The sequence below is a fragment of the Scyliorhinus torazame genome, chromosome 14 (assembly GCF_047496885.1).
Source record: "Scyliorhinus torazame isolate Kashiwa2021f chromosome 14, sScyTor2.1, whole genome shotgun sequence".
NCBI classification, from domain to species: domain Eukaryota; kingdom Metazoa; phylum Chordata; class Chondrichthyes; order Carcharhiniformes; family Scyliorhinidae; genus Scyliorhinus; species Scyliorhinus torazame.
In genome coordinates, this window is record NC_092720.1 from 203,012,454 (window position 1) to 203,036,617 (window position 24,164).

The following is a 24,164-nucleotide window of genomic DNA, read 5'->3' on the forward strand; positions in this document are numbered from 1 at the left end:
AATTTCATAGAATTTACAGTGCAGAAGGAGGCCATTCAGCCCATCGAGTCTGCACCAGCTCTTGGAAAGAGCACCCTACCCAAGCCCACACCTCCACCCTATCCCTATAACCCAGTAACCCCATTCAACCAACACTTAAGGGCAATTTTGGACACTAAGGGCAATTTAGCACGGCCAATCCACCTAACCTGCACGTCTTTGGACTGTGGGAGGAAACCGGAGCACCCGGAGGAAACCCACGGGCACACGGGGAGGATGTGCAGACTCTGCACAGTGACCCAAGCCGGGAATCAAACCTAGGACCCTGGAGCTGTGAGGCAATTGTGCTAACCACTAGGCTACCGTGCTGAGGGAAGGAGGGGAACAGGGAGCAAGGGACACAGCGGGAGGAGGATAGTGACACAGGAGGGTGGGGCCTCGCAGATGGAATGGTGCCTGAGATGGGAGACTCCTGTGACTCCTTAGAAGCTGGAGGGTGGACGGATAGGGGAGCAAAGGCAGATCTTCAGCCCAGGAGGTGACCCAGCAAAAACACAGTCCGTGCCCTGCTCCCACCCTAGGCCGACTGCGCCGAGGTCAGGGCCGTCTGCCCGAGCAGGGCCCAGCAAAAGCACAGTACGTGCTCCCACCGTGGGCCGACCACCCAATGTAATCGCCTCCTCCCTGCAGAAGGAAGCCGCTGGTGGACGGGGTCTTCAGCCCGGGAGGGGCTCAGCAACCACGCTGCCCACTCGATCCCCCTATCCCGGAACAAGCACTCCGGATGGGATAAGGAAGGGCTCGTCCTTGCTGAAGAAAGTAGTCGTCAGTTGGGAGAACTGGGCCTGGCAGGGCTGGGCCCTCAGCCCGGGAGGGGCCCAGCAAACATGCAGTCCAAGGGGCTCGACTCCCACCTTGATGTTGCAGTCGTCTTCTTCTTGTCCTTCGCTCCTCCCTCCTTCCTTCCATCACCACTCCTTCCTTCTCTCCTCCCTCCTACCTTCCCTCACCTCTCCTTCCTTCTCTCCTCCCTCCTTCCTTCCCTCACCTCTCCTTCCTTCTCTCCTCCTTCCTTCCCTCACCACTCCTTCCTTCTCTCCTCCTTCCTTCCCTCACCACTCCTTCCTTCTCTACTCCCTCCCTTCCCTCACCTCTCCTTCCTTCTCTCCTCCTTCCTTCCCTCACTAGTCCTTCCTTCTCTCCTCCCTCCTTCCTTCCCTCACCTCTCCTTCCTTATCTCCTCCCTCCTTCCTTCCCTCACCTCTCCTTCCTTCTCTCCTCCTTCCTTCCCTCACCACTCCTTCCTTTTCTCCTCCCTCCTTCCTTCTCTCACCACTCCTTCCTTCTCTCCTCACTCCTTCCTTCCCTCACCTCTCCTTCCTTCTCTCCTCCTTCCTTCCCTCACCACTTCTTCCTTCTCTCCTCCCTCCTTCCTTCCCTCACCACTCCTTCCTTCTCTCCTCCCTCCTTCCTTCCCTCATCTCTCCTTCCTTCTCTCCTCCTTCCTTCCCTCACCAGTCCTTCCTTCTCGCCTCCCTCCTTCCTTCCCTCACCTCTCCTTCCTTCTCTCCTCCTTCCTTCCCTCACCAGTCCTTCCTTCTCTCCTCCCTCCTTCCTTCCCTCGCCTCTCCTTCCTTCTCTCCTCCCTCCTTCCTTCCCTCACCTCTCCTTCCTTCTTTCCTCCTTCCTTCCCTCACCACTCCTTCCTTCTCTCCTCCCTCCTTCCTTCCCTCACCTCTCCTTCCTTCTCTCCTCCTTCCTTCCCTCACCAGTCCTTCCTTCTCTCCTCCCTCCTTCCTCCCCTCGCCTCTCCTTCCTTCTCTCCTCCCTCCTTCCTTCCCTCACCTCTCCTTCCTTCTTTCCTCCTTCCTTCCCTCACCACTCCTTCCTTCTCTCCTCCCTCCTTCCTTCCCTCACCTCTCCTTCCTTCTCTCCTCCCTCCTTCCTTCCCTCATCTCTCCTACCTTCTCTCCTCCTTCCTTCCCTCACCACTCCTTCCTTCTCTCCTCCCTCCTTCCTTCCCTCACCTCTCCTTCCTTCTCTCCTCCTCCCTTCCCTCACCACTCCTTCCTTCTCTCCTCCCTCCTTCCTTCCCTCACCTCTCCTTCCTTCTCTCCTCCCTCCTTCCTTCCCTCACCTCTCCTTCCTTCTCTCCTCCTTCCTTCCCTCACCAGTCCTTCCTTCTCTCCTCCCTCCTTCCTTCCCTCATCTCTCCTTCCTTCTCTCCTCCTTCCTTCCCTCACCAGTCCTTCCTTCTCGCCTCCCTCCTTCCTTCCCTCACCTCTCCTTCCTTCTCTCCTCCTTCCTTCCCTCACCAGTCCTTCCTTCTCTCCTCCCTCCTTCCTTCCCTCGCCTCTCCTTCCTTCTCTCCTCCCTCCTTCCTTCCCTCACCTCTCCTTCCTTCTTTCCTCCTTCCTTCCCTCACCACTCCTTCCTTCTCTCCTCCCTCCTTCCTTCCCTCACCTCTCCTTCCTTCTCTCCTCCTTCCTTCCCTCACCAGTCCTTCCTTCTCTCCTCCCTCCTTCCTCCCCTCGCCTCTCCTTCCTTCTCTCCTCCCTCCTTCCTTCCCTCACCTCTCCTTCCTTCTTTCCTCCTTCCTTCCCTCACCACTCCTTCCTTCTCTCCTCCCTCCTTCCTTCCCTCACCTCTCCTTCCTTCTCTCCTCCCTCCTTCCTTCCCTCATCTCTCCTACCTTCTCTCCTCCTTCCTTCCCTCACCACTCCTTCCTTCTCTCCTCCCTCCTTCCTTCCCTCACCTCTCCTTCCTTCTCTCCTCCTCCCTTCCCTCACCACTCCTTCCTTCTCTCCTCCCTCCTTCCTTCCCTCACCTCTCCTTCCTTCTCTCCTCCCTCCTTCCTTCCCTCACCTCTCCTTCCTTCTCTCCTCCTTCCTTCCCTCACCAGTCCTTCCTTCTCTCCTCCCTCCTTCCTTCCCTCGCCTCTCCTTCCTTCTCTCCTCCCTCCTTCCTTCCCTCACCTGTCCTTCCTTCTCTCCTCCCTCCTTCCTTCCCTCACCTCTCCTTCCTTCTCTCCTCCTTCCTTCCCTCACCACTCCTTCCTTCTCTCCTCCCTCCTTCCTTCCCTCACCTCTCCTTCCTTCTCTCCTCCTCCCTTCCCTCACCACTCCTTCCTTCTCTCCTCCCTCCTTCCTTCCCTCACCTCTCCTTCCTTCTCTCCTCCCTCCTTCCTTCCCTCACCTCTCCTTCCTTCTCTCCTCCTTCCTTCCCTCACCAGTCCTTCCTTCTCTCCTCCCTCCTTCTTTCCTTCACCTCTCCTTCCTCCAGGCAGCTCAGCAGGAAACAGGCAGCAAACTGAGCAACACCAATAGCAGCAGCAACAGAGAGAGAGAGAGCGAGAGAGAGCAGCAGCAGTCACTCTCCACCACAGCAACAACCCCAAAGTCTGCACTGGGAGGGTCGGCTTCGGAGTGGCCACTAAATTGCCCCTTAGTATCCATAGGTTAGGCGGGGTTATAGGGATAGGGCAGGAGAGTGGCCCGACATGGGGTCTTTCAGAGGGTTGGTGCAGACTCGATGGGCCGAATGGCCCCTTCTGAGCTTCAGGGATTCTTTGAAGTCAGGAAGCTGTACAGTCACCAGCCACGAAGAGGGGGTTGGGGTGCTGCCACTGCCAACAAAACCCTGCACACGAGTGTGGGAGGCAAGGGAACTGCTTGAATCGGATGGCGTTGCCACGGAGTCTCCTGGGAAACCTGGTCCTCTGTATATTCTCTCTTTCTCACGCGCGCGTGCACGCTCATTCTCTCTCTCTCTCTCCTGCTCTCCCTCCCTCTCTCTCTGTCCCAGGGGTGGGGGAGAACACTTGCCGGTTGACCTTGTGAACTCTCACCGCATCACCCCGCTACCGCCCCCCCCCCCCCCCCCCCCCCACCCGCAGCCCACCCTGGCTGCAGTGGCGCCTGTCATAATATACACACAGGTATATGATGGTGCACAGACAGGCAGTGATTGACACACAGGATGACTAGTTAACACACAGAACACAGCAGCCAATCACCAGACAGGACACGACCACTATAAAGCCAGAGGGCACTAGTTTTCCCGCTCTCTCGGGACCCAGCCTCTGAGACAGTCAGAGCCCGGGAGCAGCAACTAGAACACACACCATGTGGCAGTAAGATAGTCTGGTCAGGTTAGCCTCAGGTCTCCAGTCAAGTCAGCATAGAGTCAACCCACAGTTAAAGTATGTATGATAGTTAAGAATTCAATAGAATCGAGTTGCATTTCTTCAAGTGTTGGAAGCCTGGCTCTCTCACTGCTGCAGCAAACGCAGTCCTCGCAGACCCGGCTTCCCCAACACATCAGCGCCAGGCCGGTGAAGGGTGCCTCGTGTGGCTCCCGAGTCCCACTTGTCCCTCGTGCATTGTCATTTTTAAGGGGATGCGACCACGCACCGCATTGCTCGTTGTGGGAGCTTCCTGTACACCTCCTGGCTGTCGCTAAAACAATGGCCACACTGCCTAAAAGTGGTCAATTGGCTGTAAAAGTACTCTGGGCCATCCTGACGTCGGGAAGCTTGCGGTATAAATGCAAGTCCTTTTTTTAAAAGATCCACCCCAATGTCACAGAAGATACGTGGCAGAAACTTGGATTGACTCTCAACTCTGTGCCTCCCCTTCAGCTTTGCGTGTTGACTAAGGCTCGGGGCGTGGGAGGGGCGGGCGGGGGTACCAACAACAACAGTAGGGTAGGGTGCTCTTTCCAAGAGCTGGTGCAGACTCGATGGGCCGAATGGCCTCCTTCTGCACTGTAAATTCTATGATAATCTATGATAAAACACCACCTCACCAGCTCTTTTAAGAAAGCAAAATGATCTGAGAGGCTGCACAGGAGTGTAAACCTGGCACAAAATTAATACCAAGCCACACACAGAGATCAGTGAGCGACAGACCCCATGATCACGGAGGTTGATTTGAAAAAGATTGTTCAGAGAAGAGCGAGATGGAGAGGGCGAGAGAGAGGAAAAGTTTAGGGAGAGAATTCCAGAGCGTTGAGCCTTGCCAGCCGAAGGCACGGCCGTCACCCCCTGGGAGTGAGGGAAGGCCGACAAGACGGAACTCCGAGGTCACGGGGGATTATGGGGCTGCTGGACGTCATGGGGATAGGGAGGGACGAGACCCCAAACACATGCCGGAGCGGATGGACGCAGCTCTGACCGATGTTGCTTCAAAGTCATGAGCAATTGGAGAAAGGAGGATGGGGGAGGAGGGGTAATAGAGAGAGAGAGAGAGCGAGTGGCAGAGAGAGAGAAGAATTTTATCAAAACTGACAATCTGTTGTCATAGTGTGTCAGACCTGTCAGTTACCATCATCCGCACTGTCATCAGCGCACTTAGCTCTCTGAATATTATTGATCTGCTATTTCTGTCTTGCCGGGCACATAAAGGATGGAACTGATCAATTAGTTACAGTATAATCTAAATCATATACTAGTTATTTACAGTTATAGGTTAGGTATTCAAAGTGTTCAGTAGGTTAGTGACAGTTAAGCCCAAACAGGACTTTTCTCTGCATCAAACCCCTTGCTGTACCTGTCCTGGGAGTGTTTGATGGGGACAGTGTAGAGGGAGCTTTACTCTGTATCTAACCTATGCTGTACCTGTCCTGGGAGTGTTGATGGGACAGTGTAAAGGGAGCTTTACTCTGTATTTAACCCCGTGCTGTACCTGTCCTGGGAGTGTTTGATGGGACAGTGTAGAGGGAGCTTTACTCTGTATCTAACCTATGCTGTACCTGTCCTGGGAGTGTTGATGGGACAGTGTAAAGGGAGCTTTACTCTGTATCTAACCCAGTGCTGTACCTGTCCTGGGAGTGTTTGATGGGGACAGTGTAGAGGGAGCTTTACTCTGTATCTAACCCATGCTGTACCTATCCTGGGAGTGTTTGATGGGACAGTGTAGAGGGAGCTTTACTCTGTATCTAACCCATGCCCTCCCTACTTAAAAAGGTTGATATAATTTTTGTGTTCAAATACACTCAAAATTAATCAGCCATTATTTGACATCAAATCGCCTAATTTGGAATGAGGTTTTCATGCAGTTAACAGTGCTTTGCCATCTTTGACATCAAATGTGATCAACTGGCAAAAGACACTCAAGGGCATCGATTGTGCTGAAAGCAATCAAATACACTCGATGCTGTAAATTTGCCTGAAGCTGGCAACTACGCTCATTAACCTGCATTAGAAATACAAGGAATAATTACTTAAATCACATCTGGATTGATTCAGTTTCTTTCCAACAGACGTACCCCCCCGATCCCCAGCAGTTTATCTTCCACTTTAGCCTCAAGGACACGTGGCCAGAGCCGTCGCACCTCCAAGTGCCTTCTGTCCTTGCCACCCAACCCCAACCCCGGGCCGCGCCACCCAAGCCCCGGGCCTTGCCAACTGACCCCGAGCCCCACCACCCCACCCCGGGCTCCGGGCCTCGCCACTCAACTCCAGGCCCCACACACACACGATCCTGGGCCGCGCCACCCAACCCCAACCCCGGGCCTCGCCACCTAAGTGCGGGTGCGGAATTTTGGTGACCTTCCCACCGGCAGGATCTGTTGAAAGTGCCAAAGTCAATCGACTTCTCAACCACTCGCCATATATGACAGCACCCTCCCCGTGGTCATGAAATCTCACCCCAGGCCTATCCACCGAATACCCGACCTCACAGGGTCTCCCCCCGATGACTCACACCAACCACACCCCTTCGTTTTGATTTACTTTTGGGACCATTTTAAGTGTGGACATGTAGGTTTGACCCCCCCCATGTTCCTCTCTTGACTCTCTTCTCTTTTACAGGTCCACCCGCTACTGCTTCGGGAACGAAGGCACGAGCCTTCCTCGAGGAATAAGTTGCTTCGCCGGACTGTCAGCGTCCCGGTGGAAGGGAGGCACGCTGATCACGGTAAGGAATTTGCTTCTATTCTGCATTGACTTCCTCCACTCTACCTGCTGCCCCTGTGTCTCTTGGAGCTTGTGGTGGGAAGGCGAAGACTGCCCGCTGGCGAGAGGGGGGGGCGGGGGGGGGGGGATGGTTTCCACCTCGCTGGGCGTTCCTGACACGTCAACCCGGACCCCAATGCAATGACTCGTTCCGGCTGCTGTCATTGTCTGACTGGGCTTAACAGGTGTTTCCGTGCCAATGTCGGTGTCTGTGCTTGTCTGAACCAGAGAACCTCAGTGCCAGTGCTGTCTGTTTCTTCAATCCCAGTAACTGCGTGGAATGATTGGGCACTGTTGGGATCTTTAGCTAATTGTTATTTTTAATGCCCCCTCCTTGATTCGCTGGTGCCTTCATCCATCGATACTGTTATGGGCCAGGGTTTAGAGAACCCCAAAGTGTATCATGACGTTCACCTGACCCACAACTTATAATAGATTATGGTATGGGGAGCACACGGCCCATTCTACAGGTGTGGTACAGCAGAAATGGAAAAGTATTTTTTAAAGCAAAACAATGTTTATTCTATCAACTCAAGTTAACCTGTTTGAAACATGTAGTGAACATCTTAGCAACCATCAATTCAAATACAACCCCCAAAGAATACAACACTAAGTAATCCTTAATAACTTCCCAAAGATTATCCAGAAGACAGAAGAAACACCTTTTAACAGAAGCACATTAGGTTTACATTCACTACTGAGAACATTTATAACTCTGAATTGACAAAATGATCAAGAGATAGTCTTTTGATGGCAGAGAGAACAGCAGTACCCCTGCTTGGTCTGGCTTCAGCTCCAACACCGAAAATGAAACTAAAACACACCCTGCAGCAAACAGCCTAAAACGAAAGTAAAAAGCTGACAGACAGCCCAGCTCCACCCACTCTCTGACATCACTGCAGTAGTAAACACCCATTTCTTAAAGGTACTCTCACATGACAATACAAATCCAGTGTCACCCTTACCCATAATCAGCTCACTCGCTACCAGCCTTGTATCTTCCTCAACAGCACAGTTTGCTCTAACCGTTAAGGATGGCGTGATTAATTGTCTCTTGGCCAAGGGACTGAGTGAGGAATTTTGGGCCTCATCCTCCTGCTTTTTCCCTCATTCCAAGCAGGATTATTCCGGGGTAAAGGACCTTTCGGTGAGACAAAGGAGGGTGTAAAAAGGGAGGTGGTGTTGAACTATTAATTAAGGAATCAGTTACTGCAATGAGGAGAGATGATGGGCTGGACTCTCCATTATTGGGACTATGTTCCCCATGCCGGCGTCAAAGCGGTGGAGTTTTACGTCTGAAAATCCTGGATTAAAAGGACATGAGTTCCCAGCCCTGCAGGGGGCCAGCAGGGACCCGGAGTAAATCTCGCAGCTTTTGCTGCAGGTACGGGCCCCCACACTTCCGGGTTGGAGACCGCGCAGGCGCACGGCGACGTCCTCCAGCGGCCACGCTGTGCTCCATGGCAGACTCGGTCCGCGGAGTCAGACCCACAAAGGAGACCCCCCGATCGTCCGCGCGCCCGACCCTCAACCCCCGCACGAACATTTCCCGGCCACCTATAAGGCCACCGGCCTTCACCGGCTAGGGTGGCCACGGACTGAGTCTGCAGCCGCCAAGCGAGTATCCCGATCGGCTGGAGCACATTAGTTCTATGCCGTCAGGACTTCGGCCAGCCAGGGGCAGAGATGGAGGAGCGGGCCTCTGGCAATGGCCCCAGGCGGCGCGGCGTACGCCCTGCGCAGAATCGGTGAACCGCTGCCGTTCCCGATTTCGGGCGGGAACATCGATTCTCCGCCCCCGTGCCAGCCGTGATTTCGGAATCGATATCCAGCCTGATATCGTGGAAGGATCTTCAAACAAGGCTTCATGGGTTGAACCTAGTTTCCGGGGTAACATATTACTGGGAGTGTATGATAGCAGTGTTTTTCAAACCTTTTTTCCGGGGACCCATTTTTACCAATCGGCCAACCTTCGCCACCCACGCCGGCCGACCTGAGCGACCCACGCCGGCCGACCTTCGCGACCCACCATTTTCTCTTCCCTTGTTTGTTGGTGACAAAAATGGAGAAAATGGTTTTGGGTCCCTTTGGCCCCCCCGAACTTGAAATAAAAAGGCTGCGACCATATAAAAAGAAATGCGGCCGCACTGCGCGTGCGTTCACGATCATCGGTGCGCAACACGCATGCGCAGTGCGGCCAAATGATTTTATCTGCTCCTGGCCATTTTGAAGGCCGCTTGCAGCCAGCATTATTGAAAGCCGGCTGTTGTGCGCGGTTTTGCGCGATTGGGAGCGACGCGACAGACGGCTCCGTGACCTTCCCGACACCTGCCCGTGACCCACCCGTGGGTGACAATGCCTGTATTCTAGGCTCCCAAAAAGTCAATGGGAAATAGAGGAGCAGATATGTAGACACTTTTCAGAGGTGTGTAAGAATAATAATTGGGTAATTATATCAGGTGACTTTATCTTCCTCAGCATAAATTGAGACAGTCCTAGTGTAAAGAGCAAAGTGAAGATGGGTTTATTGAAATGTATTCAGGGGAGTTTTTTGCATCAATATGTAGAAGGCCCGACAAGAGATGGAGCAGTGCTGGATCTGGTTCTGGGAAATCAAGCCAGACAAGTGTTCAATGTGGCAGCGGGGGAGCATTTTAGTGATAGCGATCACAACACGGTACAGTTCAAGTTTGCTTTCGACAAAGAAAAAGTTGACCTGTGAAAGACAGTTTTGGATTGGGGCAAGGCAGATTTTTACTAAAATAAGACACAGGGCTGGATCCTACGCAGCCCCAGGCCAAAATTGATTCGGCGTGGGGACAGAGAATGGCCATTCACGAAGAAACCGGGACCGGCGACGCTGAAGTGATTCGCCGGAAAATCGCTCTGGCGTCGCTCGCGCGCGATCTACACGGCGCGGCTAGGGGCTAGAGGCCCCCCCCCCGCCCCCGGCGATTCTCCACGCAAAACTGGCCGAGTTCCCGATGGCGTGATTTTAACCACATATTAGCCGTCGGGAACCGAGGGTGGCAGCTGCGGACTTAGTCCGGGGGATCGATCGCCCGGGGTGGGGGGGGGGGGGGGCCTCACGGACAGCCAGGGGAGTGATCGGGGGGGGGGCAAGGATCCGCGTGTGCGCGATCTCAGGGCGGGGGAGGCCTACATTTTGGACGTCACTCCGCGGTACGAGTCCGCCATGTCACAAGGGGCGGCCGCTGCAGGCCCCCACCGTGCGCATGTGAGGACACCCGACCGGAAGTGCGGGGACCCGTATACGCAGCCAGAGCTGCGAGAAGCACTCCAGGGCCCTGCCAGCCCCCTGCAAGGTATGAGAATCGCTCTGGACTTTCTTAAGCAAAGTCAAGAGTGAAACGCCAGCGTTTTTCCGCTGGCGTGGGGACATAGACCCAGTTTTGGAGAACCCAGCCCAGGATCTGACCAAAGTTCACTGGGAAGAGCTTTTTGCGGGAAAAACTACAGCAGAGCAGAGGAGGGCATTCAAAAAGGAAATGGGGAAAGCTCATGTGTTCCCTCCCTCCAGGGGGAAATGTAGGAGAAATAAGTTCAGGGAACCCTGGATGTCTAGGACAATCCAGGACTGAATAAGGAAGAAGAGTAAGTCAAAGGGAGTAATTCAGCTGCAGCCTGCAAGAAATATAGGAAGCGCAAGAGGGAACGTAAGAAAGCATTTGGAAGAGCAAAAAGGGGGCATGAAAAAGACTTATGAATAAGATTAGGGACAACCCTGAGATATTTAGGGTCCGAGGTTCGATTCCGGCTTGGGTCACTGTCTGTGCGGAGTCTGCACATCCTCCCCGTGTGTGCGTGGGTTTCCTCCGGGTGCTCCGGTTTCCTCCCACAGTCCAAAGATGTGCAGGTTAGGTGGATTGGCCATGATAAATTGCCTTTAGTGTCCAAAATTGCCCTTAGTGTTGGGTGGGGTTAATGGATTATGGGGATAGGGTGGAGGTGTTGACCTTGGGTAGGGTGCTCTTTCCAAGAGCTGGTGCAGACTCGATGGGCCGAATGGCCTCCTTCTGCACTGTAAATTCTATGATGATAATTAAGGGGAAGAGGTTGACCAGGGAAAGAGTAAAGCCTGTTATGGGCGAGGCGTTTTCAGAACCCCAAAATGTATCATGGAGTTCAACCAACCTCTCCCTTTAATGGATTTGTTGCTTTTCCGAGCACGCAGCTTGTTCCCTAGGTGTGGGATTACAATTATGGACACGTGGGTTTTTAAACACAAAACACTGTTTATTCCATGAACTCAACTTAACATCTTAAATAAATATTGGATCTTTTAACACCCCTTACTTCAAAGATAACTCAGAAAATATTGCAACAGTAAATAATTCCTTAAAATGTTCCTTCAAACTTCCAAGAGACTTAACACCTTTAAACAGTATCACATCAGGTTAAAGGCCTTACAATTATGAGTTTAAATCACCCAAATGATCCCGCGATGGTCTTTTATGGCAGACATCACAGCAAATCCAGCTCACTGCAAACACAGACACACACAGAGCTCTAATCCTCCAAACATACAGACACACACAAGCTGTTTTTAAACTGAAACTAAAAACCTGCCAAAATGGCTGACCTAAAGCCCAGCTCCACCCACTCTCTGACATCACTGTTTTCTTAAAGGTACATTGCTTAAACATCCATGTCTTAAAGGTACCCTCACATGACAAGCCCTTTAGAGACCAAGGGGGCAATCTGTGCTACGTCCCTTATTGGTTGTTATATATATATAAAGATAGACAAGAAAGTTGGGGGAATGATTCACTACTGAGAACATTTATAATTCTGAATTCACCAAATGATCAAGAGATAGTCTTTTGATGGCAGAGAGAACAGCAGTACACCTGCACCGTCTGGCTTCAGCTCCAACACTGAAAACAAAACTAAAACACATCCTGCAGCCTGCTCAAAAACAAAAGTAAAAAGCTGACAGACAGCCCAGCTCCACCCACACTCTGACATCACTGCAGTAATAAACACCCATTTCTTAAAGGTACATTTCTTCAACACCTATATCTTAAAGGTACTCTCACATGACAGTGGATACCCCTCAATTCGCTTTGTGTTTTGTTCGGAAGCGTTCAATCGTCATGTTTTGATCTATTCCGATGCTTAAATGTCCAACTGCGTCCTGTTTATGCAATGGGAGTGGAGTTTCGACCTGAAGTCTGGGTGTGAAGCTGCTACTGCGGTTCAGCTCCCAGGATCTCTTCTTCAGCTCTGCAATCCTTCATAATTTCATCCAATACGGATCTCTTGGGCATCCGCAATTTTGATCACTCCATCTTGAGTGTCTGCCGCTTCGGCTGTCTCGACCTGAAGCTCTGGAATTCCCTCCTTACTCATCACCCCCTCCCTACCTCCCTTTCGTCCTTCAGGCCACACTCCTTAACGCCCGCCTACCTGGCTAAACTTCCGATTGCCTCTCCGAATACCCCGATTTTATCTGGGAATCTCTCCTGCCGAAGCACTTTGGGATGTTTCTGATGTGGTAAAGGGCTCTACGTCAATGCAAGTTGTTATTAACAAAGAGGCGCACCCTGTCTTGTCCGAGAAGACGAGGGCTCAAGCTCCCACCTTTCACAATCCCCCGCTGTCAATTGGGAAAACAGGGAAAGATATTGGGGAAACAAGTAAAGGTAAGGCCAGATCAGATCATCTATGATCCTATTGGCTGGTGAATCAGGTTTGAGGGGCTGAATGGCCTGCTCCCTATTTCTTATGTACTCATTGTAGATGAAAGGGGTCTTACCCGCCTGCTGGAGAGCCAGTGGGACCCCCGTGTCGCCTCTTTTTTTGCGGGGGGAAGGCCCATGGCATCTTGTGCCACCCAGGCAGTTGACAGACCAGCAGCAGCCTCCCCGCTCCCCCCCCCAAAGGTTCATGGACCCTGGGCGCAGAGGTCCCGCCTGCCAAGAGTTGCTTAGAGACTAGCAGCTCTTCAGCACGGAGCAACAACACTGGGACTCGGGCACAGGCGAATGAGGGATGGGAAGGATCCGTGGGGACGGGAAGGGGGATGTGCGTGGAGTCACCGGTAAGGGCAAGGGATGGATCCTAGTGGCTCCTTCCCCCACATTCAGGACACCGTGGCCCGGATTCTCCTATCCCGCGGTCAACGTCTGACGCCGGCGTCAAAAGCGGCGCGAGCCACTCCGGTGTCAACCCGCCTCCAGGTCCAGGTATTCACCCCTTCCGCGGGGGCTAGGACGGCACCGGAGTGCTGTCTGCTGCTCCGGCGCTCGAAAGCAGGCGCAGACGCACCACGGCCAGCGCGAGTCTCCGCACCGGCCCCCGGGAAATATGGTGGAGCCCTACAGGGGCCCGGAGCGGAGGAACATAGGCCCCCACGGAAATAGCCCGCCCACCGGTCGGTAGGCCCCGATCACGAGCCAGCCACCGTGGAGGCTCCCGCCCTCCGGAGTCGGATCCCCCCCCCCCCCCCCTCCCCACCAGGACGCCCCCCCTCAGCCAGAACTCCAAGGTCCCGCCGGGTAGGACCACACGTAACCCACGCCGGTGGGACTCTGCCGAACTGGGCGGGCACTCGGCCCGTCAGTCGAGCCGCGGAGAATCGCCGGGGGGGGGCGCTTTCAACGGCCCCCGACCGGCGCGGCTGCAATCCCGCGGGCGCCAGAGAATCGGTGGGCCGGCGTCGGACCGGCGTGGCACGATTCCCGCGCCCCCACCGGCGATTCTGCAACCCGGCAGGGGAGCGGAGAATCCGTGTCCCTCAATCAGGCACCGAGTGCCTTTGAATGAGAGGATCCATGCTCCTGTTTGCTTGCCATGCTCCCCACATGGGAGAGACACCTGCTCGCCGTTGGTGGGGAGGATGGTGTCCTCAAACTAGGAATGAATATCTCACCCGAGGACCCTCATTCACCGCGGGAAGGGAAGGCCATCCATGGACTTTCCCGCCCTGTACATAATCGGGGTTTGATGCGGGAAGGGGGTGGGATCACCACCTTACACCCTTGTGGTAGGCTATATTAGCGGCATCGCGGTACCTAGGTGGGATGTACCTTATGCTGTAGTATGACTGGTTCCGCCCAGCAGGCGGAGCATAAGAGTCTGTGTTTCACCCACAGCAGTCATTCTGTATCGGAGCTGCTGGGGTAACTACTTGTTCATTAAAGCCTCCAATTGGACTACAATCCCGCTTCAGTAGTGATTGATCGTGCATCAACCCTCCCACCCCCACCTCCAGCACCATGGGAGATTCCAGTTAGGGTTTCAGGTCAGTGACCTTCGCTCTGAACCGGGATATATGCTCGAGTACGGAACCAGATTTGAACAAACACAGAGGCAGGAAGAGGAGAGGACAGGAGAGAAAGGGAAGCTGTGTGATTGGGTGGAAGGCAGGGAAGATTAAATCACACAAAAGGGGTATTGGCGCCAGGGAGGGCAGTGCCAGGGGCATGACCCCCTGCTCCCTGAGCGATGCACTCACCTGGACACTCACCTGTAGGTTCTGCCTACAGGTGCACGCCACACCTTTATGTCAGCATGAAATGCGATTTGTGCCTCATGTGTGATTTTCCGATTCTGTCTACGATCCCACCGCCCAAATTGGAAGCAGATGATCCCCCCACCGAATTCACTATTGTTACAGTGCAGGAGGACCCCATTCAGCTCTTCCTGTCTGCACCGGCTCTCCGAACGAGCAAGGTGACTTGGTGCCTTGCCCCTGCCTTTTCCCCATACCCCGGCACACAGTGTTGAATAATTACCTTGTTGAACGCTCGATTGAAGCTGCCTCCACCACACTTTCAGACAGTGCATTCCAGACCCCAACCACTCGCTGTGTGGAAAGGTTTTTTCTCACATTCCATTTGCTTCTTTTGCAAATCACTTTATATCTGTGCCCTCTCGTCCTTGATCCTTTCCCGAGTGGGAGCAGCTTCTCACTATCTACTCTGCCCCCCTCCTCCCCCTCGTGATTTTGAACATCCGTATCAAATCTCCTCGCTGCTGCCTTCTCTCCAAGGAGAACTATCCCAACCTCTCCCAATCTATCCTCATAGCTGAGGTTTCCCATCCCTGGAACCATTCTTGTCAACCTCGTCTGCTCTCTTTCCAATGTGTTCACTTCCTTCCTATAGTGTGGGGCCCAGAACTGTACGCAATACGTCACCAACAGCTGCCATTCGATAAAGTAGAAGCATTGGCCACGAACGGCAATGTTTGAAGCCAGAAGGTTGTGAAGTGTCTCATCGAACAATGAGATGGTGCTCGACGATCTTCATTTGAGTGGTTCGGGGACAGAGACCGAGACTGAGAATTAAATCTGGGCTCGGAGGAGGTTTAACTCTTTACAGGATTTTTGTGAGAAAACGAGGGTGACGGTGGAGGATTTAAGGGTTATAGAACTTAGTTTATTATTAGGAAGGTGCACTGCCGATCCTGCAGCTTTCATTGCCTGAGATCACTCTGGAGACGGCATAACGCAACTGAGGCAAAGTTGCGTTACGCTGGGTCGCACAGGGAACACGGCTGTTCAAACGGGTGAAGAGAAAATAAGTACCTGGCCATCCTTTCTCAAGTGTAGCCAGTGGGTTGAGGATTGATTGGGGGGAGCCAATGGAGGGGGGAGGGTGAGACCAGGGAGAGGCCTTGCCAGAGAAGCAAAATACTGCTGATCTTGGATGCCTTACACAAAAACAGAAAGTGCTGGAAACACTCAGCGGGTGTGGCAGCAGCTTTGGAGAGAGGAACGGAGTTCATGGACGGGATTTAACTAGATGGGAACAAAGCCCCATAACGAATGCGTTTAGCCACGTGTTTCCCGGGGCTTGCAGCTATTAAACATCACTCGGGTTAGATCATAGAATCATAAAATTTACAGTGTAGAAGGAGGACATTTGGCCCATCGAGTCTGCACCGGCCCTGACAAAGAGCACCCTACTCAAGCCCACGTATCTACCCTATCCCCGTAACCCAGTAACCCCCACTTACCCTTTTTGGACACTAAGGGCAATTTAGCATGGCCAATCCACCTAACCTGCACATCTTTGGACTGTGGGAGGAAACCGGAGCACCCGGAGGAAACCCGCGCACACACGGGGAGGACGTGCAGACTCCGCACAGACAGTGACCCAGCCAGGAATCGAACCTGGGACTCTGGAGCTGTGAAACAATTGTGCTAATCACTATGCTACCGTGCTATCCCACATAGATAAGGGGCCTCAGCGGGAATGCACGGCCAAGGCCTCACATAGCCCCATCTCCTGCACTGAGGAGTTCCGCTCATCGGACCTCCTCAGTGTAACGAGGGAACGGGACACCATTTAAATGATTGAGTGGGACTAGCTGTCTCGCTGTAATGTACAGATTTGCCAAAACGTGATCCTGCCCACAGGGCGGGATTCATTTCGCAACACCTCGGGTGATCACGTTGGCTCTCGCGAGGCGTTGTGAGCCGGGTAGATCCCGGGGTCTTCTGGCTTCTATCGGCCACATTGCGCCGCAGTGCACGGCTTTTCAGGAACATCGTGACCGTTCCATCGCTCCCAATGTTTCCACAGCGCAGGTCGGCCTTCCGCCCAGCCCACCTCCGCGACCAGCAATTTCCGTACCCGTCCCAGGATTCCCCGGCACATCTCCGTTTTTGACCTTCCAGGGCCGAACGGGTTTGCGGAGCTGTGGTGTGGGGGGGGGGGGGGGGGCTGGGGTGTTCCCCCCCACAAAGCGCCCCCGACCGGAGGGGGACAGGCAAAATTCAGGCCCTGGTTTCAACTCCAGTGGCTCAAACATTTCTCGCCCTTCCCAGCTGGGAATTTGTATCAAGTGCTTGACGGGGCGGTGACGAGCCTTGGACACTGCTGACCTGCATTGTTATGGCACACCGAGAGGCCATGTGGATTTGATCCACTGTGTCAACTCTCTGCGAGAGCCGCCTGATCTAAGGGTCACCTGGACTCGAAACGTTAGCTCTTTTCCCTCCCTACAGATGCTGCCAGACCTGCTGAGATTTCCCAGTAATTTCTCTTTTGGTTTCAGATTCCAGCACCGCAGTAATTTGCTTTTCTTTTTAAAGTATTTTTGTTCTCCTTTTTCACATTTTCTCCCAAATTTACACCCACCAATAAACAATAATCAGTAACGAATGTAATGTCAATCCCCATATCAATAACAACGATCCCAGCCTCCCACCAAACCCCCAAACATTAGCCCGCATGTTAACATAAACAAATGACAAAGAGGAATCAGGAATCACCCATAGTTACACATACAGTCCCCCTCCCCCCAACCCTCCCAGCACCACTCGCTAATGTTCGATGTTATCCAATTCTCGAAAGTGCATAATGAATAACGCCCATGAATTGTAGAACCCCTCCATCCTTCCCCTCAGTTCAAATTTGACCTTCTCAAGAGTCAAGAATTCCAGCAGGTCCCCCCCGCCATGCTAGGATACAGGGTGGAGAGGTTGCTCTCCAACCTATCAGGATCTGCCTTCGGGCGATCTACGAGGCGAAGGCTACAACATCTGCCTCCGCACCAACCCTGGATGGTCCGACACCCCGAATATGGCCTCTCGTGGCCCCGGGTCCAGTTTCACCAACAAAAAGGAAGGAAAGGAAGGACGGTAAAAAGAGGGAAAATCGATCGTGGATATCTCAGGAAATAAGGGAGAGTATCAAATTGAAGGAAAAAGCATACAAAGTGACAAAAGTTAGTGGGAGACTAGAGGACTGGGAAATCTTTAGGGGGCAACAGAAAGCTACTAAAAAAGCTATAAAGAAGAGTAAGATAGATTATGAGAGTAAACTTGCTCAGAATATAAAAACAGATAGTAAAAGTTTCTACAAATATATAAAACCCAAAAAAGAGTGGCTAAGGTAAATATTGGTCCTTTAGAGGATGAGAAGGGAGATTTAATAATGGGAGATGAGGAAATGGCTGAGGAACTGAACAGGTTTTTTGGGTCGGTCTTCACAGTGGAAGACACAAATAACATGCCAGTGACTGATAGAAATGAGGCTATGACAGGTGAGGACCTTGAGAGGATTGTTATCACTAAGGAGGTAGTGATGGGCAAGCTAATGGGGCTAAAGGTAGACAAGTCTCCTGGCCCTGATGGAATGCATCCCAGAGTGCTAAAAGAGATGGCTAGGGAAATTGTAAATGCACTAGTGATAATTTACCAAAATTCACTAGACTCTGGGGTGGTCCCGGCGGATTGGAAATTAGCAAACATGACACCACTGTTTAAAAAAGGAGGTAGGCAGAAAGTGGGTAATTATAGGCCAGTGAACTTAACTTCGGTAGGAGGGAAGATGCTGGAATCTATCATCAAGGAAGAAATAGCGAGGCATCTGGATGGAAATTGTCCCATTGGGCAAACGCAGCATGGGTTCATAAAGGGCAGGTCGTGCCTAACCAGTTTAGTGGAATCTTTTGAGGACATTACCAGTGTGGTAGATAACGGGGAGCCAATGGATGTGCTATATCTGGATTTCCAGAAAGCCTTTGACAAGGTGCCACACAAAAGGTTGCTGCATAAGATAAAGATGCATGGCATTAAGGGGAAAGTAGTAGCATGGATAGAGGATTGGTTAATTAATAGAAAGCAAAGAGTGGGGATTAATGGGTGTTTCTCTGGTTGACAATCAGTAGCTAGTGGTGTCCCTCAGGGATCAGTGTTGGGCCCACAACTGTTCACAATTTACATAGATGATTTGGAGTTGGGGACCAAGGGCAATGTGTCCAAGTTTGCAGATGACACTAAGATGAGTGGTAAAGCAAACAGTGCAGAGGATAATGGAAGTCTGCAGAGGGATTTGGATAGGCGAAGTGAATGGGCTAGGGTCTGGCAGATGGAATACAATGTTGACAAATGTGAGGTTATCCATTTTGGTAGGAATAACAGCAAAAGGGATTATTATTTAAATGATAAAATATTAAAACATGCTGCTGTGCAGAGAGATCTGGGTGTGCTAGTGCATGAGTCGCAAAAAGTTGGTTTACAGGTGCAACAGTGAATAAGAAGGCAAATGGAATTTTGTCCTTCATTGTTAGAGGGATGGAGTTTAAGACTAGGGAGGTTCTGCTGCAATTGTATAAGGTGTTAGTGAGGCCACACCTGGAGTATTGTGTTCAGTTTTGGTCTCCTTACTTGAGAAAGGACGTACTGGCACTGGAGGGTGTGCAGAGGAGATTCATTAGGTTAATCCCAGAGCTGAAGGGGTTAGATTACGAGGAGAGGTTGAGTAGACTGGGACTGTACTCATTAGAATTTAGAAGGATGAGGGGGGATCTTATAGAAACATATAAAATTATGAAGGGAATAGATAGGATAGAAGCGGGCAGGTTGTTTCCACTGGCGGGTGAAAGCTGGACTAGGGGGCAGAGCCTCAAAATAAGGGGAAATAGATTTAAGACTGAGTTTAGGAGGAACTTCTTCACCCAAAGGGTTGTGAATCTATGGAATTCCTTGCCCAGTGAAGCAGTAGAGGCTCCTTCATTAAATGTTTTTAAGATAAAGATAGATAGTTTTTTTGAAGAATAAAGTGATTAAGGGTTATGGTGTTCGGGCCGGAGAGTGGAGCCGAGTCCACAAAAGATCAGCCATGATCTCATTGAATGGTGGAGCAGGCTCGAGGGGCCAGGTGGCCTACTCCTGCTCCTAGTTCTTATGTTCACGTGCACCACCTTAGAGATTACCCTAAAAACCTCCTTCCAGTAATCCTCCAGCTTTGGACAGGACCAAAACATATGAACGTAGTTTACGAAACCTCCCCCGCAACGTTCTACCCCCTCAAAGAGCCGGCTCACCCTCGCCCTTTTGTGGTATGTTCCATTTACCACCTTCAGCTGTATCAGCCCCAAACTCGCGCACGAGGTGGAGGCGTTCACCCTCTGGTGCACCTTACACCAGAACCCCTCCATACCCTCTCCCAACTCTTCCTCCCACTTTGCCTTGATCCCTTCCAGCAGTGCCTTCTCCTCTTCCAAAATAGCTCCGTAAACCGCTGACACTACCCCCTTCTTGAGTCCCCCTGTCGTCAACACCTCCTCCAGCAATGTGGAGGCCGGCTCGACCGGGAAGCTCTGTATCTCCTTTCTGACAAAGTCTCGAACCTGCATGTATCTAAATATTTCCCCCTGCTCCAGCCCATACTTCGCTCCCAGCTCCTTCAATCCTGTAAACCGACCCCCAAGAAACAAATCTTTTAGTGCCCGAATTCCTTTCTCTTCCCATCTCCGAAAATTTCCATCCCACTTCCCTGGCTCAAATCTATGGTTCCCCCGAAGCGGCATTTCCCTTGACCCTGCCCCCAACCCGAAGTGTTGGCGAAACTGCCTTCAAATTCTCAACAAAGCTATTACTACCGGACTCCCTGAGTATCCCCCGGGGAATTTGCTTTTATCCATTTGAAGACAGCCTGTCTGACTGAGAATCAATAATATCATATAAGGGTCTGGCACATGTCGGGTTAATGTGCGTCTGATTACAGTACCACCCACACAGTGAGGTAAGAGAGAACGTGACCCACATCTATGCTCAATTGAGTGTTGGACTGAACCGTGTGTACCAACAAGCATGGAGGCAGCTACTGGCTTTTGCTCTTTACTGCATATCCTTTAACAGTCATCGCTGGGTAGTGCAACATTTAGTGCCCTTGAACGAGCGGCCACACAAGGCCATTTCAGAGTCAGCCACGTGCAGGACAGGCCGGGGAAGGACAGCAGATTTCCTTCCCTGAAGGACACGAGTGAACCTGGCAGGTTTTTTTCCAACAAGCGACAGTGGCCAATTTTCTTTTTAAAAATTGAGTTCAAATTCCGTCAACTGCCCCGCTGGGGTTCGAACCTGTGTCCGAGAGCATTCGGTCGGATCTCTGGATTGCTAGTCCAGCTGTAACACCACTATACCACCACCTCCCCTCACGGGTGTGGTGATATGCATCACTGTAAATACACAAGGGGTTAATGTGAACACACTACACCTAGCTAGACACTAGAGGGAGCACCAGAGACATGACACACAGACATTCAACCAATAGGTCAGTAAGGTAGGACATGACCGATGGGCAGTCACGATACACACAGAGGTGACACTACCACAGGGGGGTATTCCACCAATGCATATAAAAGGACACAGCATACATGATCTTCCTCTTTCCAGTGGCGACACTTAGTGAGTACAGACACAGGGCTGATTGAACATCACACCCACCACGTGGATTGGAGCAGACTGGTTCGTCAGTCTGAGTAGCTATAGCAGGATTAACAGGAGAGTCGAATCCAAGTAGGAGAATTGTTAATAGTAATAAATGTGTTAAAGCTATCTCCAAGTCTGAACCTTCCTTTGTCAGAGTGCACATCAAGGAAGCAGCTTATGCTGCATCAAGAGCATAACAAAACAACGGGGACTACTGTCCTTTCTTCTAACGCCCAACTCCCCGCCCCACTCCCTTGTCAAGTGGCGGAGATGTGAGATAGAAGACCAGCTGAAGAAGTTTGCGGTGCTCATTAAGAGCCACTCTTTTTATTCTTCCGAGTCTGAAGCAGGATTTTGGGTGGTGAGGATGATCACAGATGGAGTGAAGTGTGAAACATGATGGATCCTGTGCAAATGTCAAACCCAGGCAGGAAACTGGCCAAGGATAAATAATTCAAGAACATGTTGCCCGTGCTGTTGTTTCTAATCCAAGGAAACCAATATAAGAAAGAAAGAAATCCGACTGGTGCCAGAGAGAGAGGGAAAATGGAAAGCCAAGGCCTGAGGCCTGACAGAAAATGGCAATATAAAATAAGGGGTACAATTCTAATGAGGGTGTGGGAACAGAGGGATCTTGGAGGTACATGTGCACAATAATGTTCCCTCTTGTGGGTGAGCCCAGATCTAGGGAGCCACTGGTTTAAAATTAGGGGTCGCCCTTTAAAGGACGGCGATGAGGAGAATTTATTTTCACTCAGGATTGCGCGACTTTGGAACTCTCTGCCGCAGAAGGCGGGACCGTGGGCCACTGAATATTTTTAAGGCAGAGGTGGATAGATTCTCGTTGGGCAAGGGAATCAAAGCAGGGGAGGGGGCGGGTGGGAGATGGGGAATGTGGAGTAGGAATGTGGAACTCAACACAAACGGATCAGCCATGGCCTTATCGAATGGCAGAGGAGGAGCGAGGGGCTGAATGGCCTCCTTCGGCTCCTTATTTGTATGTTCGACAAGGCAGGTTGAAAAGACGTTTAATGAAAGGCATTTTGGATCCCGGGCTCAAAGCAGGGGAATTGTGAGTCACCCAATGCAAGCTCAACACACTGGAGAGTGGTGTCCAGGCCAGGGGCCCGCAGCTCCTGAATGATGTGAAGGCGTCCGCAAGGATGAGGGGCTCCTGCAACATGGGGAGGGATTTCAGAGCCTCTCCCACCGGCGACGGGATTCTCCAGTCCCGCTGAAGTCAATGGGTCACTTCATCTCACGCCCCACCTTCCCCCACCCACCTCCACCACCGCATCAGGGCCGTAGGATTCCTCCCATAGGCGACTTGAAGAAGCTGGGGCTGCTCTCCTGAGGGAAAAGAAGGTTGGGAAGGAGATTTAATAGAGGGGATTTAATCTGCCCAGGGCAGTATCCATCTCCAATCACGGCCCCCGTTGGGACAACCAACATGCGGTCCCTGCTCAGGCCGGCTTTTCTACTCGGTTCTAAAGAGCCTCAACCGGGTAGGCCTCTGCCCCCTTCCTGGTGTTGTGTTAGGTACCCTGGTATAACACTGGCTGCAACTTGATGCAGCTTTGATCAGAAGGATACTCCAGACCTTGAAGTTAGTTCAGTCAGGTTTATTGAACTCATAGCACAGTTAGCACAGTTATCTTTGAGTTCGACTCTCTGCTAACTTAAGTGTGGTTACTCTGTCTGACTGAACCAGACTAGCTCTTAGCCACGTGGTGGGGGGGGGGTGAGATTATAACAACACCCTTGACTGACTCTCTCGATGTTCATCAGTGGAAAGAGACAGAGTGCGAGTGCCTCGTGTCTTTTATAGTCAGATCCCACCCCTGAGTGTCCTGCCTGCTCATTGGTCATGTCCTGTTCTCTGTGTCCATTAGCTGCTTGTCTGTATATCATTATGTGTGTGTCTGCATATCATGACACCTGGGAAGCTCATCCTCCACACTCCCCACGGGGAGATCGATAATGGTATCCCCCGTGTGGGTCACGACACATTTTGAAGCAGTGCGTGATCAGGGTTGGGAATGCTCTATCTGAGAGTGTGAAGGAGGCCGAGTCAGTCATGGCTTTCAAAATGGAGTTGGATCATTATCCGGAAAAAAAAACTTTACAGGGCTATGGGGAAAAGGCCGGGGTGGAGGGGTTAGGGGGGTGTTGGTGGAGTGGGACTGGGTGAGCTGGTCTCGCAGCGAACTGGCACAGAAACTATGGGCCGAATGGCTTCCTCCTTGTAACCATTTTCTGATTCCAGCCTAAATCCAGCGAGCATCTGTCTCTTCACCGCACCCCTCACCCACCCAGCCAGCCCTATGCTCTCCATTCCAACCCTGGTCGATATAAGTCAGAGAGTAGCAAGCAAGTGTGAGGGTTGTTGGGATTTGTTGATCAATCGGATATAGGCAGCAGGGTTTGCAGGAGATTGGTTGGCACACAAACCAATGGGACGGCTGCAAGGGATTTAGCCAATCATTGTGAGAATTCACAACAATCCAATTGCACAGATCATGTGAGGGCAATATGACACATACATGGAGAAACATGTGCACGCACACAGATAAATGTGTGTTCTTACAAGGAAGCACACACAAGCGAATGGAGGTGCTCGGCAACTCATGGAGGTACACGCCACCTCACGGAGGCACACGCCAACTCATGGAGGCACACACCAGCTGAAGGAGGCACATGCCAAGACACGGAGGCACACATCAACACATGGAGGCACACGCCAACACATGGAGGCACACGCTAACGCCTGGAGGCACACACCAAAGCATGGAGGCACAGACAAGCTAACAGACACACACAAAGAGACACCTGCAAACACAAACACATGGATACACAGAAAAACACTGATACACAGAAACACATGGACACATGCAAACACACAAATACACACACAAACATGCAGGGGCACATGCAAACAATCAGAGGCACACACACAAACAAAGTTCCACACAAACAATCCCAAACATAGAGGCACAAACAAACATGCAGAGGCACACACAAATACAGAGGACACAG

At 51.8% G+C, this 24,164-nt stretch overlaps 1 protein-coding gene across 9 annotated transcripts in view; it reads left to right on the forward strand.

Moving 5' to 3' along the window:
* LOC140390360 (ras/Rap GTPase-activating protein SynGAP-like) overlaps positions 1–24,164 on the forward strand; it is a 1,167,003-nt gene that overhangs the window by 268,711 nt on the left and 874,128 nt on the right. For all 9 annotated transcript variants that reach the window (XM_072475456.1, XM_072475455.1, XM_072475451.1 and 6 more), the window contains exon 4: positions 6,791–6,896. In XM_072475456.1, coding sequence (XP_072331557.1) covers positions 6,791–6,896 — 106 coding nt within the window. The remainder of the gene's footprint in view (positions 1–6,790; positions 6,897–24,164) is intronic.